The 15,000-nt window shown below is 37.5% G+C and overlaps 1 protein-coding gene across 9 annotated transcripts in view; it reads right to left on the bottom strand.

The window, feature by feature from the left end:
* LOC145269516 (uncharacterized) overlaps nucleotides 1-15,000 on the bottom strand; it is a 962,295-nt gene that overhangs the window by 561,874 nt on the left and 385,421 nt on the right. For all 9 annotated transcript variants that reach the window (XR_013865075.1, XM_080125267.1, XM_080125266.1 and 6 more), the window contains one exon: nucleotides 355-1,869. Coding sequence is in view for 8 of the 9 variants with exons in the window: in XM_080125267.1 (XP_079981393.1) it covers nucleotides 355-1,841 (1,487 nt within the window). In the remaining variant the exon portion in view is untranslated. The remainder of the gene's footprint in view (nucleotides 1-354; nucleotides 1,870-15,000) is intronic.

The following is a 15,000-nucleotide window of genomic DNA, read 5'->3' as shown; positions in this document are numbered from 1 at the left end:
ATATATATGGATGTATATATATGTATATATATATATGGATGCATATATATATATATTATATATATATATATATATGGATGCATATATATATATTATATATATAGATGTATATATATATATACATATATATGGATGTATATATAGAGAGATCTATATATATATGCATACATGTATATATATATATATGTAATGAAAAATAATATACTCAGATACACCGTTTAGAAAAAATTTGAAGTCTTAATGATATTAATAACAACAACAATAATAACATGAAATAAAAAAAATCTGAAACAAATAAAAAATAAATAACAAACAAATAAAAAAATAAATAAAAAACAATAACAATGTACTTACTCCCAGTTTGTGGTCGGCGGCGGTAAATCTCCAATTGTAGTTAACGTCAAAGTTGACCAGAACAACGAGTAAAGGTACTTCCGAGTAACTCCAGCGAATTCGCCGACGGGTTTCGGGTACGTCCACGCCCCGACAAAGTTCTCCGCCTCGGAGATAAGATAAAAGAAAGCAGCAAACCAGTGCGCCCCGAGAAAAAGGATGTGAGTAAGATTGGCCACCCGGAACAAATTCGGGTAAGGCGTTCTTGATTCCAACATGTACATGCACCTGAAGGTCCGATAGATTTTCAGAAAACGCGGAAATCGGAGAATCGGGTGCCACCCGATGGCCAATTGGATGAAGTCGAGGGGCAATAGACAAGCGACGTCTAATTTAAAATCGCCGGAAGTCATATAGTTCTTGGCGAGCTTTTTCGAGTCGTATACAAGGAGACCTTGCTCAAGGTATCCGGTTCGAAACTGCACGAGTATATCACCCAGGTAGATTACGTCACAGATCACGTCAAAGGAAATCCAAAAGTTTGTATATTCTTGCTGGATTTCCCGGAATGCCTCGCGCGCGATGCAGGTCCACACGTTGTAGAGCACAGCCAACGTGAGCACGAGCAGCCAATACATCATAAATGTACCCTCGGGACTTATCACATAACGGTAGAGCCGTTTCTGCTCCACCTCCTTCTCGAGTTCCTGCGTGACGGCCTCGTTGTCCTCGCTGTCCGAGTCCTGGTCAATGTTAGTGTTATGGCGTGTTGAGAATTTCCGCAGGAATGAATCTTGTCGGTGGTGATTGTACCGTCGTTTCGAGCGTTGCTTCACCACACTAGCAATCTGAACAGTGGTTCGCAGCTTCGACCAGTGCGACTGTTGAGGCAACGCCTCGTTTTCCACCTCGGCCGTGACTTCTCCCGATCCAGAAGCCACAACGGAAGCACTAGCAGCGGCTGCGGCTTCGCGCTTACGGGCAAGCAGGCGAGCGAGGCGCTCGTATGCAGGCGTCATAACGAACGGCTCCTCTTCCACTTCTGCTTTCGTCGTTTCCTCGATAGTTTCCGTCCCCTTTTTGTCTCCATTTTGTGAACTAGAAAGCGACGCAAAGGTTGCTGGATCAGCTACTGTAGAAGTAGTAGTAGTATTAGTAGTATCTGTAGTTTGTATTGTTACTGTTGTTGACGATGATGATGGCGACGATAGTGATGGTAGCGCTTGCGATGTTGTTATAGACAAAGGACCTGTTGCTGGTGTTGCTAGAGGTGAAGTCTGTTGTGCTGTTGCCGTTGCTGGTGTCGACACCGCCGTCGCCACACGCGACGACGATGCGACGTCGTTAAAAGGAGTCGCCGCTTTCGATTTTGCGGACGACGAAAATCCCGCCAAAACTGATTTGAGATCAATCTTGGCGGGAACTCGCACTTCCGTTTCCGTGTCGTCTTTTGCTGGTTGGTTTCCGGCCGTTCCGGGGCCGGACTGCATTTCAACACTGTGTTCCATCTTAGAGACGTGGAACTACTGACAAAACCTGTTCACACGGATGGAACGAAATTTAGTTCATATGCGAAGTGGATGTTCCGACATAGGTTGAAGCGTTGGTGTTGTTTAATAAGACCATTCCAGGATTACCAGAGTACACGGACGATTCAGTGACATGAAAAAAAAAAACAGAAAGAAAGAAGAACGTTATAATCATCGCAGAATCTGTAAAACCGCTTTCAAATAGAAAGAAAAACACACACATACAAATGATGAAGGAAAAAGAAAAAATGCCCCAAAAGTTCGTAAAAATAATTTTATAGGAAAATCAGACTTTTAAATTTAGCTTAATTTTTTCTCCATCTCTCCTGAACACTAATCGAGTCTAATAATAATAATGCCTAAAAGCATTTATTTATGAAAATGAACCTTTTATAGCTACAAATGGCTCAAATGTGCTATGATTTTATACTATATATATATATATATAATATAAAGCTGAATGTCGGTGTGTGTGTGTGTGTCTGGTCACAAATAGGCTCCTATATGGTTGACTATTTTAAAAACTGATTACATATAATGATAGAAGATGTATCGAGACACAGGAATGGGTAAGTATGATCAGGCAGAACGGTGGTTCATTAAAATTGTGGGATCTGCGTTCGCGCCTGGTCCAAAAAGTGTGGAAATAAAAAATTAAAAAAAAAAACCGTTTACAAATGTTTTTGATATAGATGTACATAAGAATACTTTGATAAGTATGTTTTAACTTAAATTGGGATGGTATATTAAACTTGTGGGGTCTGCGATCGCGCCTGGCCTCCATAAAATGAAAATTGGCGCAAACTTTAAAAAAGACTTTTCATATCTATCTGCGTAATTATACTTCGATAGTTATGTTTCAGTTTGAAGAAATATGGTATAATAAAATTAATCGCCATATATATTTTATAAAGTATTAATTAGCTGTACCTACGTATTGAGCACTTTTGAAGTAAATACTTAAAGTATATATATATATATGTGTGTGTGTGTGCGTGTGTGCGCGCGTGCGTGTGTGTCTATTTAAATAGACATTCCGACGAGTTATTTACGGGCGTCGATTCCATGGTCAAGTGGGAGAACTGCCGACTGTCAACACGACGGTTCTAGGTTCAATCCTTGGCTTGGGAGAGATGCTAGTCTAGCGGCACTGATGAGTTGTGATACAACGAAACAGGACTGTATGTCGATGATTACAAATATATATTATATATATGTTGCATTTATATTGTTATAGCGAGTTTATATATATATATATATATATATATATTGTGTTTATATTGTTATAGTGATCTTCATCTTTCTCTTTCATAGGATATATATATATGCATACCATATTTTGCTTTGTTTTGATACCCCCAAATTCGAAGCTATCTCTTTACAACCCTTCATTTTCATAACATATCATACTTTCATATGGTATATATGTGTGTGTGTATATATATATATATATATATATATATATATATATATATATATATATATATATATAAGTGACCTTGTCGGTGTGTCTGAAAAAGTCTCTACCAAACTCCTCTTTGAATATTTAGTCTACGAAGATGAAACTTGATATTTAGGCTAGTTTTACCTGTACAATATTTTCGATTTGGTTTTGGCCCCGCAAAAATTCCTTGTTAGGGGTCAAAATTGAAAACAAAAAAGTTGATCTTGGCCGGGTAAGTCGAATAAAGCATTGCAGCTGATGTTTTTTGTTTCTGCGCACGAAATCAAGCATTCACAGCTCAAAGTCGCTTTATTTTTAACCGCTCGTATCCATGTCTCAGTAGCTTAGACGGTAATTACGACCGAACCTGGAGAGCTAAACGTCCGGGGTTCGATTCTGATGGTTGGTAAGCAACACATATTTTTTTTTTAACTTTTGGAATAATTACTATATATTGGATAATAATCAAAAAAGAATTGGCTCTATAATAATAATAATAATAATAAGAATAAGAAGAAGAAGAAGAAGAAGAAGAAGAAGAAGAAGAAGAAATATGCATGAATTAAATTGTATTTATACGTATTTTACGACTGGGCAAGCGGTTTGCTAGTATATATATATATATATATATATATATATATGAATGACTATTTGTGTGTCTGTACCAAACTCATCGTTCAATTTTGGTCTACAAGATTGAAAGTTGATATATAGGAGATTTGGTTCTGTGAGACAAATTCGAGTTTGTTTCTAGCCGATCAAAATAGCTGCTAAGGGGTACAAATTGAAAGAAAAATGGAACTTGGCAAGCGTAAGTTCAGTAAACGTGCCATCTTACGCATACGCAAATATACATTTATTCTGGAAATTTTTATATGCGTATAGACGTGGTCAATAGAATAATGAATAAATATTTTTTTTTGTTTTCAATTCGAGCTTATGGCACCCAAGTCAATTTTGTTTTTTTAACTTATAATGTTGAATAGTGGGTTTCATATTAAAGAGATGTGATGGGGACATATATCTCGATGATGAGGATGGAGAGAAGACATCTATACAGTTCTGATATTTCTTGGGGACTTCATATAAATACTGACTAGAGATGTATACTAGTTCTTAACACAGAGGAGGGGCAGATACATAATCTTATAATAAAAATCTATAATTAGATAGGCGGAGAGCACATACAGCGCCTAGATATTCCCAAATGGTCACCCATCTGGTACTAATCAGACTCAACGTTGCTTAACTTCGGTGATCTGACGAGAACTGGTGTGTCAACGCGATTATGCTGATATTAGTAATAAAACTCTATAATTAGATAACCTAGGAAGTACTATAAATATTTGATAAAATCTTAAATGAATAAATTGCTGCTGAAGTGATAGGGCGGCTTTAAAAATGTCATATGTATAGTCTACAAATTATGAAGCTAAAATATAAAAATCTCTAGAATAAGAATAATATTAGTGTTGTATAGTGGGGATTTCATATTAAAGATATATGGCGCGTGGGTTCATATTGAGGCCATGTAATAGACGAATGACGATGATGATGAGAGGGAGACATTTACAGTTCTGGGATGCTTGGGACTTCATATATATATATATACTGACTAGAGATGTATACAAGTTCCTAACACAGAGGAGGGGGAGAGATACATAATCTTGTAAGAGTTGCACAATGTTCATTACAAATGATTAACACATTACCTTTTGGTTGTTGAAAGATGACACATGACAACAGTTTTACAAAAAACACAATTGATGATTCTTTATTCATTGGACCGGTCGAATTATGATGACGTCAGAAATTCACATTTGAGATCTACATGGTTAATCTTCTACCCTTCGCTTCCAAAGGGTCAGCTGACCACTGACTGTCAACTGACTGACTCTCAACTCTCTCTCTCTCTGACTGACTAGCAGTCTGACTCTGAAATTCGAACCTATAGAACTATATGGAGAATCGGTCTGAATGATGATGACGTCAGAAATTCACATTTGGGATCTGAATAGTTTAAGCGTTCTCCCTTCCGCTTTCAAAGAACTGACTCCAACTCAACCCAACTCAACTGCTCTCAACTCTTCAACTCCGACTCTGCAACTCTACTCATCTGACGAACTCTAGCTCCTATATTCAGAATCCCGTCTTTTGCTATGACGTCAGAAGTGTGTTTCCCAAACGTGACCAAGTCACGTGGCTATGCACACGTTTTTCCAACACGCTTTTGACAACAAAAGAATTCTCAACATATACTCTAACCTACTTTTTAACAATGTATTTTTAATTTGTATTGTTCGTTCTTTCTAGCTGACATTTTTAATACTCAGTTTTATTAAAGAATGAATAATCAATTCTTTTTACGATATAAACACTAACTATTTCTAATAGAATTTAACAATAGACATTTTTATATTCCGATTTCTAACATTCTATTTGTTTTCTTTTTTTTTTACACAGTGATCACCACTTATCAAGGCCCGGAAGCCACTCAGGGATAAAGGTTATTGCAAGTACATTACGTTAGTGTGGAGATTTGATGAAGTGTTTATTTAAGGGGGCGGTTCATTAGGAATTTGTTAAGATTGGACTTGAAGACATCCAAGTTGTAGTCCGGTGGGAAGCAGGCAGACGGAACAGAGTTCCACAGGCGTGCAGTTCTAAGAAAGAAGCTTTGTTCATGGAATCCACGTTTTGATTTAGGCACAGATAAAGAGTGGGGGGAACTTTTGACAGTGGATTCGGCTAGACGGGTGTTTTTCGTGAAAGATTTGCCAGGGGGGGACCAGAGATTGGAGTTCAGACGAGCACCTGCCATGGAAATAACGATAAAACAAGGATAGGCTCGCAACGTCTCTTCTGTGGGAGAGAGGTTGCAGGGTAGAGAAAAGGGCATCCCCCACTAAGCCACAAAGTCTATTTTGTACTCTGTCAAGGCAGGATAGGCTGTTTTTAGCAACTCCTGCCCAGATATGGCAACAGTATTCCATCCTTGGACGTACTCAGGGATAAAGGTTATTGCAAGTACATTACGTTAGTGTGGAGATTTGATGAAGTGTTTACTTAAGGGGTCGGTTCATTAGGAATTTGTTAACATTGGACGTACTTGGCTTTTATATGGATAATTCTGGACCTTGCTTACAAGGTTCGAGTCTCGGCTTATCCTAATCTCATTTTTACTTATCTAATCTTCTTATTTACATGGAGGCAGCCTTTTTCCTGTAACAATAAAATCACTACTATATATTGGGTACAATATAATAATAAATAGAGTATTGGCTTTATAATAATAAATACGCGATCTGCATATATTAACATATAAGATTGAAGAATTTTACGACCTGACCACTTAGAGCGGTCAGTAGAATATATTGTATTCAATATAATAATCGATAGAGAATTGGTTATATATATATATATATATATATATATATATATATATATATATATATTAGAGAGAGAGAGAGAGAGAGAGAGAGAGAGATGGATGAATGGTAAGATGTGTGTGTGTGTGTGTGTGTGTGTGTGTGTTTGCCAAAAACTTTCGCCACACGCAACCAATCCTAATGAGTTCGGTATCATTTTAGAAGCTCGATCCGTCAAACAATAAATATCGAAAAATTGACCCAAAACATTCATTCGTTCACCCCCAATTCGCCCTTTTTTTTACAAGGAGGGGTCGGTTTTTGAGTTGACATTTTCGCAAGCCATCATCTGCGTGGGATTGACTACGCTTAATTTCAACGCTCTCAACTTCCGGTTGCGCTATGGAGGCATCAGTAAAGACCTTATATATATATATATATATATATATATATATATATTTACCCTTTGGTCAAGATCAAAGTGTAGTATCTGTTCTTCAGATGCTGGAGCTACCTCATCTTAGATCACTTGCCCCCGCCCTGTGCGGCCCGGGCGACAAGATCAAAGTGTAGTATCTGTTCCGGCAGATGCTGCAAGCTATGACTAGCTATGACTAGCAAAGACCAGATGTGGGGGCAACCCCACATGCCTGACCTTTAACCAGCTCCCATTTCCCACCTCTCGGGAGCTGGTCCCCTTTTTCCCTTCCCCCTCCCTTCACTCCTCACATTAAAAATCGGCCTTGTGCCTAATTTGCTCAGTGGGGGAGCAAATAAATACCATCTGTTCTTCAGATGCTGCACTTCTATTTCTTGTTCTCTTTCGGTGGAGGAGAAATCCTTCACAACTGAGATAATTTTTATTTTTTGTACCTTTTCTCCACGTTAAAAAACGACCCTGGTGTCTAACTTTGTCTCGTGGGGAGGCATAGTAAATAGGTACTACCACTCTTCACCCGGGCTGCTTACTGTTGTTTTGATTCCCTTTCTACTACCACTTTTTTACGCACTCGTGGGGATTCATATCTACGCTATCTACACACACCCGAGCAACGCATGGTACCCCCGCTAGTATCTATATATTAATACGGTAGCGTGTGTGTTATTTTCTATGTCATGCTTACATCCGGTTCGTTTAATTTCTTGCAATAAATAATTTTACCAAGATTACTTCATAAGTTTCGGTTTCGATTATAGCTGAGGGCACTGAAGTCATTTATTTTTTTTTTGTAAATAATCTTAGTAAGAATTCCTCATAAGATTTTGGTTTCGGTTTCGATTATAGCTGATGGAAATCAAATCATTTAATTTTTTTATAAATAATTTTACTAAGAATTCCTCATAAGATTTTGTTTCGGTTTCGATTATAGCTGATGGCACTCCAATAATGTATTTTTTTTTTAAATGATTTTATCAAGAATTCTTCATAAGTTTTGGTTTCGATTTCGATTATAGCTAAGGAGCTAAAGTTATGATATATAAAAATCAATAGAACATAATAATAATATTTAAGAATGAAAATATCATATTTAAGCGTATTTTACGACTTGGCTAGGCCGGGCCTCCCTGCTAGCTTGAGTAAATACTTTTGCAGTTTTAACAAAAGAGCTACAATAATATCAGAGCATCTCCATTTAGGCTTAATAGCTACAGAATGGCAACGTCAATATATTGCATATGAATCAATCCCCTGTGGAATTTCCACAGGTGCCGCTAGTAATAATAAATACGAAATTTGCATGAATTTTCCCCACTCTTTATCTGTACCTAAATCAAAACGTCTGCCTGCTTCCCACCTGACTACAACCTGGATGTCTTCAAGTCCAACGTTAACAAATTCCTAATGAACCGCCCCCTTAAGTAAACACTTCATTAAATATCCACACTAACGTACTGTACTTGCGATAACCCTGATCCCTGAGTTGCTTCCGGGCCTTGATAAGTGGTGACCACCGTGTAAAAAAAAAAAAGAAAGAATTAAAATATCATATTTAAACGGATTTTACGAGTAGGCAACGCCGGGCGACTTGCTAGTACAAGCATAATATGAACTGAAATTTTTTTTTTTTTTTGCTGTTTCTAACACTAGATTAAATACTGACGGGTAGTCGTGTCGTGATCGTCTCACTGTTTTATCAGATAACAGCGTCATCGATCCAAGTTCAGCTTCTTTATAACAAGAAGATAACATGGAAGGATTGAACGAATACACACACACACACACACACACAAAAAAAAAAAAAAAAAGAAAAAATGTTGAATATTCATCAGATTAATTATTTCAAGTCTGCAGCAAACACCAATCTTTAAACGTCGTTCTAAAAATATATGAAAGGGTTTTATTTCAAATTTTTATTTTTATGGTTTGTAACTTAAGCCTGTACTAACAGGAAAGAAAGTAAAAGGAAAAAAAAAATTTGTGGAATTTAGAAGGGGGGTTAAGGGGGGGGGCAATCTCGCCCCCCCCCACCTCCAAACAAAAAAAATCGAAAAGAACCTCTCATAAACATAAGGCAATAATTTGATTTCGTGTTTCCAATAAGAGGGATCGATTTACTAGGACTTTGTATTAGAAACTGAGCACCTCTTAAAAACATTTTATTGAATTTTTGCATTTTGGTTAAATTTGTTAGTTTGTAGTCGCCGATAATCCACTCCAAAAATTGAAAAAAAAAAAAAAGACGAAATTAAAAAGAATGGTACTCTTGCAGAATTTGACCCGAATCTTTCTTAGAACTGCACGCGCATGGAATTGCCTTCCGTTTTCTTGCTTTCCAGCTGACTACAATATGGTTGCCTTCAAGTCTAACGTAAACAAGTTTTTGATGAGCCGTTCCATATAAGTTAACAAATTTACCGAATTTCCATTACCAACGATTACTATATTGCCCAATTTCTACCGTACACTCTTTAATTCTTGTCCTCGAGTGGCCTCTTTGCCTTGATAAGTGGTGATGCCTATGTAAAAACAATATGAAGCGATCATTTAGTATATAAAGTAAAGTCAGCCAAATTGTGGATCACTCGACAGATATTATATGAGATCATTCAGCAACGAGGATTCTTTCTGTTTCGACATTATCATTGAGGTTGGGAAATAAGAGGAGGCGTTGCCAACCTGCCTCTGGTTATTTTCATGGCAAGTGCTCGTCTGAGCTCCAATCTATGATCCCAATATAGAAACTCTCGTCTAGCGCTATTAATAATTTCCCCTGCTCTTTGTCTGTGAAACAGAGATTCCATGAACAACGCTTATTTCTTAGAACTGCGCGCCTGTGAAACTCTCTTCCGTTTCCCTGCTTTCCAGCTGAATACAATATGGCCGTTTTCAAGTCCAATGTAAACAAGTTCTTGATGAGCCATTCCCTTTAAGTAATCCAATTTACCATATTTCCACTATTAACGATTACTACTGTACACTCTTTAACCCTTGTCCTCGAGTCGGCTCTGGACCTTGATAAGTGGTGACTCCTTTGTAAAATAAAAAAAATGTACTGTTGTGCTATGGTTTAAAGGCCAATTCAGTTTGCGATACCATGTTTTACTAATAGACTCTCTTTCAATTCTCGATTCGGGTATGAGGTTCTGTAGTTTGGTTTGGTTTGGTTGTTTTGTTTTACGGCATATCAACCCTTTTCAGGTTATCTAATGTCGAATCTGGTGGTTTTGAAGAACGATTTTTTAATATAGTATATTTGTTTTTTTAAGTCGTATTCTATTTAACCTATAGTTGGGACCCTAACAGGTACTACTACTTCGGATCAGAGTGGACCTGGAAGCAATGGCAATTTAAGTGTGGCTCCACACTCCCTAAGGCCTGCAAGCTGGGGCCTCACCATCGGATATAGTTTAAGGTCATATCCAGGACCAGGTTCTGTAGTATAATAGATGATATAAACCATCTCACAGGTGTAGTCTAATACATATCTATATGTATGTATCTAATACACACACACACACACATATATATATATATATATATATATATATATATATATATAGGGAGGCGGAGTAATCTAATATATAAAAGATCATATGTCTGTCTGTCTGTTTCCATATTCTAAAACTATCCCCTCCGTAACTAAAAATCGCAGAATGGCGCTAGAAGCCTCAAATTATTGTTTTTTTTTTTTCTTTTTCATAGGCCGTTTTTTTATGGGTCTTTAGTCAGTAACAATCGTTTTTAAGGAGTCAAAATTGAAAAATAATCCCAAAACATTTGGTGCATCCAGCTTAGTTTATTTTTAATTTTTAACCAGTTTATATGCGTGTCACGTTGTTACAGTGGTAACGTCACCAGCTTTGAATGATTCCGTTTTCCTGCTTTCTGGCCGAATACAATATGACCGTCTTCAAGTCCAATGTAAACAAGTTCTTGATGAACCATTCCCCTTAAGTAATCCAATTTACCAAATTTACACTTCTAGCGATTAGTACGATATTGTTCCTTTTGACTACTGTACACACTTTAACGCCTATCTTCGAGTGGCCTTTAGACCTTGATAAGTGGTGCCTCTTATGTAAAAATAAAAAAGTTCGTAGTGTTTTTATATTGTCCTTTTTTCTCGTTATAAACTTTTTGTTTTTCGACAAAATGCATAATATTCTATTTGTAAAAAAATAAATTTTAAAAAATAAGTAAAACGGTCCTAATCGTCTTTTTGGCTAATTTTTATTTTTTTTTTTAATTCAATTTTCACCCCAAACAAGGCACAGTGCCACTTTGAAGCAGGGGACTACTATCAGGGACTTAATTAGCGGGGTCATTATGAAGGGAGATGAGTAGAAAGATGTTTGTTCACATTACACTTGAACTTCTGCATATCAGTACAGTTGGGAAAGCAGAATCCCGGAAGGGAGTTAGTTCCAAAGACCCGCAGTTCTGGGGAAGAAACTATTGGAGTAAAAGGCTTTCTTGCACCTAGGGATCTCTACTGTAAAGGGATGAGACTTAGTAGCTTGTCGGGTTTGTCGGGGGTAGTTACGTCGGGGAGGTACAAGTGTTTGCAGTTTAATATTTTATTACGTTTGTAAGCTAAGAAATAGAAAAGGACGTAAAAGTCAGCATTTACGAAATTTGCTCTCCTTCACTTTTCCTCGAGGCCAAAAAACGGCTGAATCAGACCGTGACATTTGCGCGCTATACAGAGAAGATGTCACCAGTGAGTCTGCAGGTCGGAAATGGTTTGCTACGTTCAAGAATGGCGATTTTGACGTCAACGACAAGCTCCGCACCCGAAGGCCTTCTGAACGCGACTCAAAGCATTTTTGAAGGAGGATGGGCACAAAACATGTCGTAAATTGGCTGATAAAATGAACTGCGATCACAAAATGATGTTCAATGGCCTTCATTCAAAAATAAAATGTTGTAAAAAAAAAAAAGAAGAAAATATAAAAACGCTAAGAAATTATTCCCCAAACGAATACAATGTCCTTGTACGAAAAATTATTTGGAACCTTTTTTTTTTCCAATTTAGGCACGACAAATGTACAACAATTGCTTCTACTGATTCTCAATTCATGTGATACTAAGATACAGGAAACTAAGGCACGACAAATACACTCTGCTGTTTTTGTATTAAATATTTTTTGTAAAAAAAGAAACAAGTTCATTTTCAAACTAAAAATTGGCTATTTAGTTTTAATGCGTCCAAAGCCAAAGGTCCATCTGTTCATCATGAACGTTCAAATCTTCATTTGGCCCCAATTTAAATGAGTGCCTCCCGTTTGAGGAAGCACCCAGAGTACAAAATAGGCTTCGTGGCTTAGTGGCTTAGTGGGGATGCCCTTTTCTCTTCACTGCAACCTCTCTCCCACAGGAGAGACGTTGCGAGCCTGTCTTTTTTTATCCTTACTTCCATGGCAAGTGCTCGTCTGAGCTCCAATCTGTCCCCCCGCCAATCTTTCACAATAAACACCCATCTAGCTGAAACCACTGTCAAAAATTTTTCCAACTCTTTATCTATGCTAAAACCAAAATGTAGATTCCATGAACAAAGCTTCTTTCTTAGAACTGCACGCCTGTGGAACTCTGTTCCGTTTGCCTGTTTCCCACCTGACTACAACCTGGGTGTTTTCAAATCTAACATAAACAAAATCCTGATAAACCGCTCCCTTAAGTAAGACAATTTATCAAATCTCCAATACTAACGTACTGTACACGCAATAACCCTTATCCCCGAGTAGCTTCCGGGCCTTGATAAGTGGTGACTACCTTGTAAAAAAAAAAAAAAGAAATAAGCACTCTACCTTGACAAACTTCTGGGACCGACCTTCACTCCTGACCTGAAATTGAAAACCATCAGATCCGTTGCCAAAATCACTTAAAAAATGGTTGGATCATTCTACCGCACTAGAAAGTATCTCTCTCCTCACACAATCCTATATCAACACAATAGCGAAAAGCGTTCTAAGATTAAGTACTGTTGCTATTTAGAAGTGCCAAATATTTTTTTTTAAATTCTTTTTTTTATTTGACAGAGTAATACATTCTATTCAATATCTGGTGAGTGAAGACTTTTTGCCTACCTTTCTTTTTTTTTACAAGGGAATCACCGCTTATAAAGGCCCAGAGGCCACCCGAGGATAAAGGTTAACGAGTGTACAGTAGTCAAAGGGACAATATCATAGTAATCGTTAGAAGTGTGAATTTGATAAATTGGATTACTTAAGGGGAACGGCTCATCAAGAACTTGTTTACATTGGACTTGAAGACGGCCATATTGTAGTCAGCTGGATAGCAGGTAAATGGAAGTGTGCAGTTCTAAGAAAGAAACTTTGTTCATGGAATCTCCGTCTAGGTTTAGGCCCGGATAAAGAGTGGGGGAAATTATTGACAGATTTTCAGCCAGACAAATGCTTCTCGTGAATGTTTGGCGAGAGGGGACCATAGACGGGAGCTCAGACGAGCACTTACCAAGAAAATGACGATGAAGCAAATGCAGGCTCGCAACGTCTCTTCTGTGGGAAAGAGGTTGCAGGGAAGAGAAAAGGGCTTCTACCACTAGGCTACTCCCTTTTTTTTCACTTAAGGGACGCTGCTTAACCATTTCTGCCTTACCGATATGTTTCGGTAAGTCTCCCCTGAAAACTTTTGTAACAAATACTTCCCTAGTTATTACAGCCATTAACAATTCGCCGCACTCTCTGCACATAAAGCTAAATGAAAATATCATTAACAAAGCGAGATCTCTACTCCGTGGAACACAATACCGTGTGGATGCTTTCCAGCTGACTATAACATGGGCTAATATGTATTTATACTAGTGATGGGACGATTCCAATATTTTTCCCGATTCTAATACAATTACTGATTCCGTGCTAAATTCACAATTCCAACACGATTACCGATTCCGTGCTAAATTCACGATTCCGAAACAATCACCGATTCCGTGTTAAATTCCCGACTCCGACACAATTACCGATTCCATGCTAAATTCCCGATTCCGTGCTCAATTACGGATTCCATGCTAAATTCCCGATTCCGACACAATTACCGATTCCGTGCTAAATTCCCGATTCCAATACAATTACTGACTCCATGCTAAATTCCCGATTCCGACACAATTACCGATTCTGTGTTAAATTCCCGATTCCAATACAATTACCGATTCCGTGCTAAATTCCCGATTCCAATACAATTACCAATTCCGATTCTTTATAAATTTAACTATGAAATTGTTATTTCCTCCGATTTTCGTACAAACACATGATAAATATGCAGCTATTTTCGTAAATGTAAAAAAAAACAAAAAAAACAGTTGTGGAGGATGATCTATTGATTTCAGCTTTACTGGTATTTTAAAATCAATAAATATTTAGTATTTTATCATTATTAGCAGCAATGGAAGATTTTATTTTAAACAAAACCAAATAAAAAAAGACAATTAAAAGAATCGTTTTTGGCATCGGAAAATAGGCATCAATTTTTCCGATTCTGATACCCCCAGATTTTCCGATTTTTCCGATTCTGATTTCAATTAATCGTCCCAACACTAATATATCCTCTTTATATACATATGCACACAGAGTAGCTCCTGATTGTATCTCGTTGTGTGTGCCACATACACTCGGCTGAGTGGCCGAGGCTACTTTATTTACCGTTTTCACGTGCGTCATGTCCGTGATAGCAACTGAAAGAGAACGTTAGTGTTTGGCTTTTATATTACGCGATAAATATGGTGATGCAATGTTTTTTTAGGCCGGTGATTGACTAAAAGATGCTACCAAATCTAAAGCGGCTACTTGTAAAAAACATTCGCTGCTGCTGCTGCAGTTGTTTTCATAAGTAATAAGTAGGACTAGGACAACAGCATATTCTTTTCAT

This window comes from Euprymna scolopes, chromosome 45, assembly GCF_053919585.1.
Source record: "Euprymna scolopes isolate OS-2025 chromosome 45, ASM5391958v1, whole genome shotgun sequence".
NCBI classification, from domain to species: Eukaryota; Metazoa; Mollusca; class Cephalopoda; order Sepiida; family Sepiolidae; genus Euprymna; species Euprymna scolopes.
The sequence above is the reverse complement of the archived record's forward strand: the minus strand, read 5'-3'. Positions and strand labels throughout refer to the sequence as shown.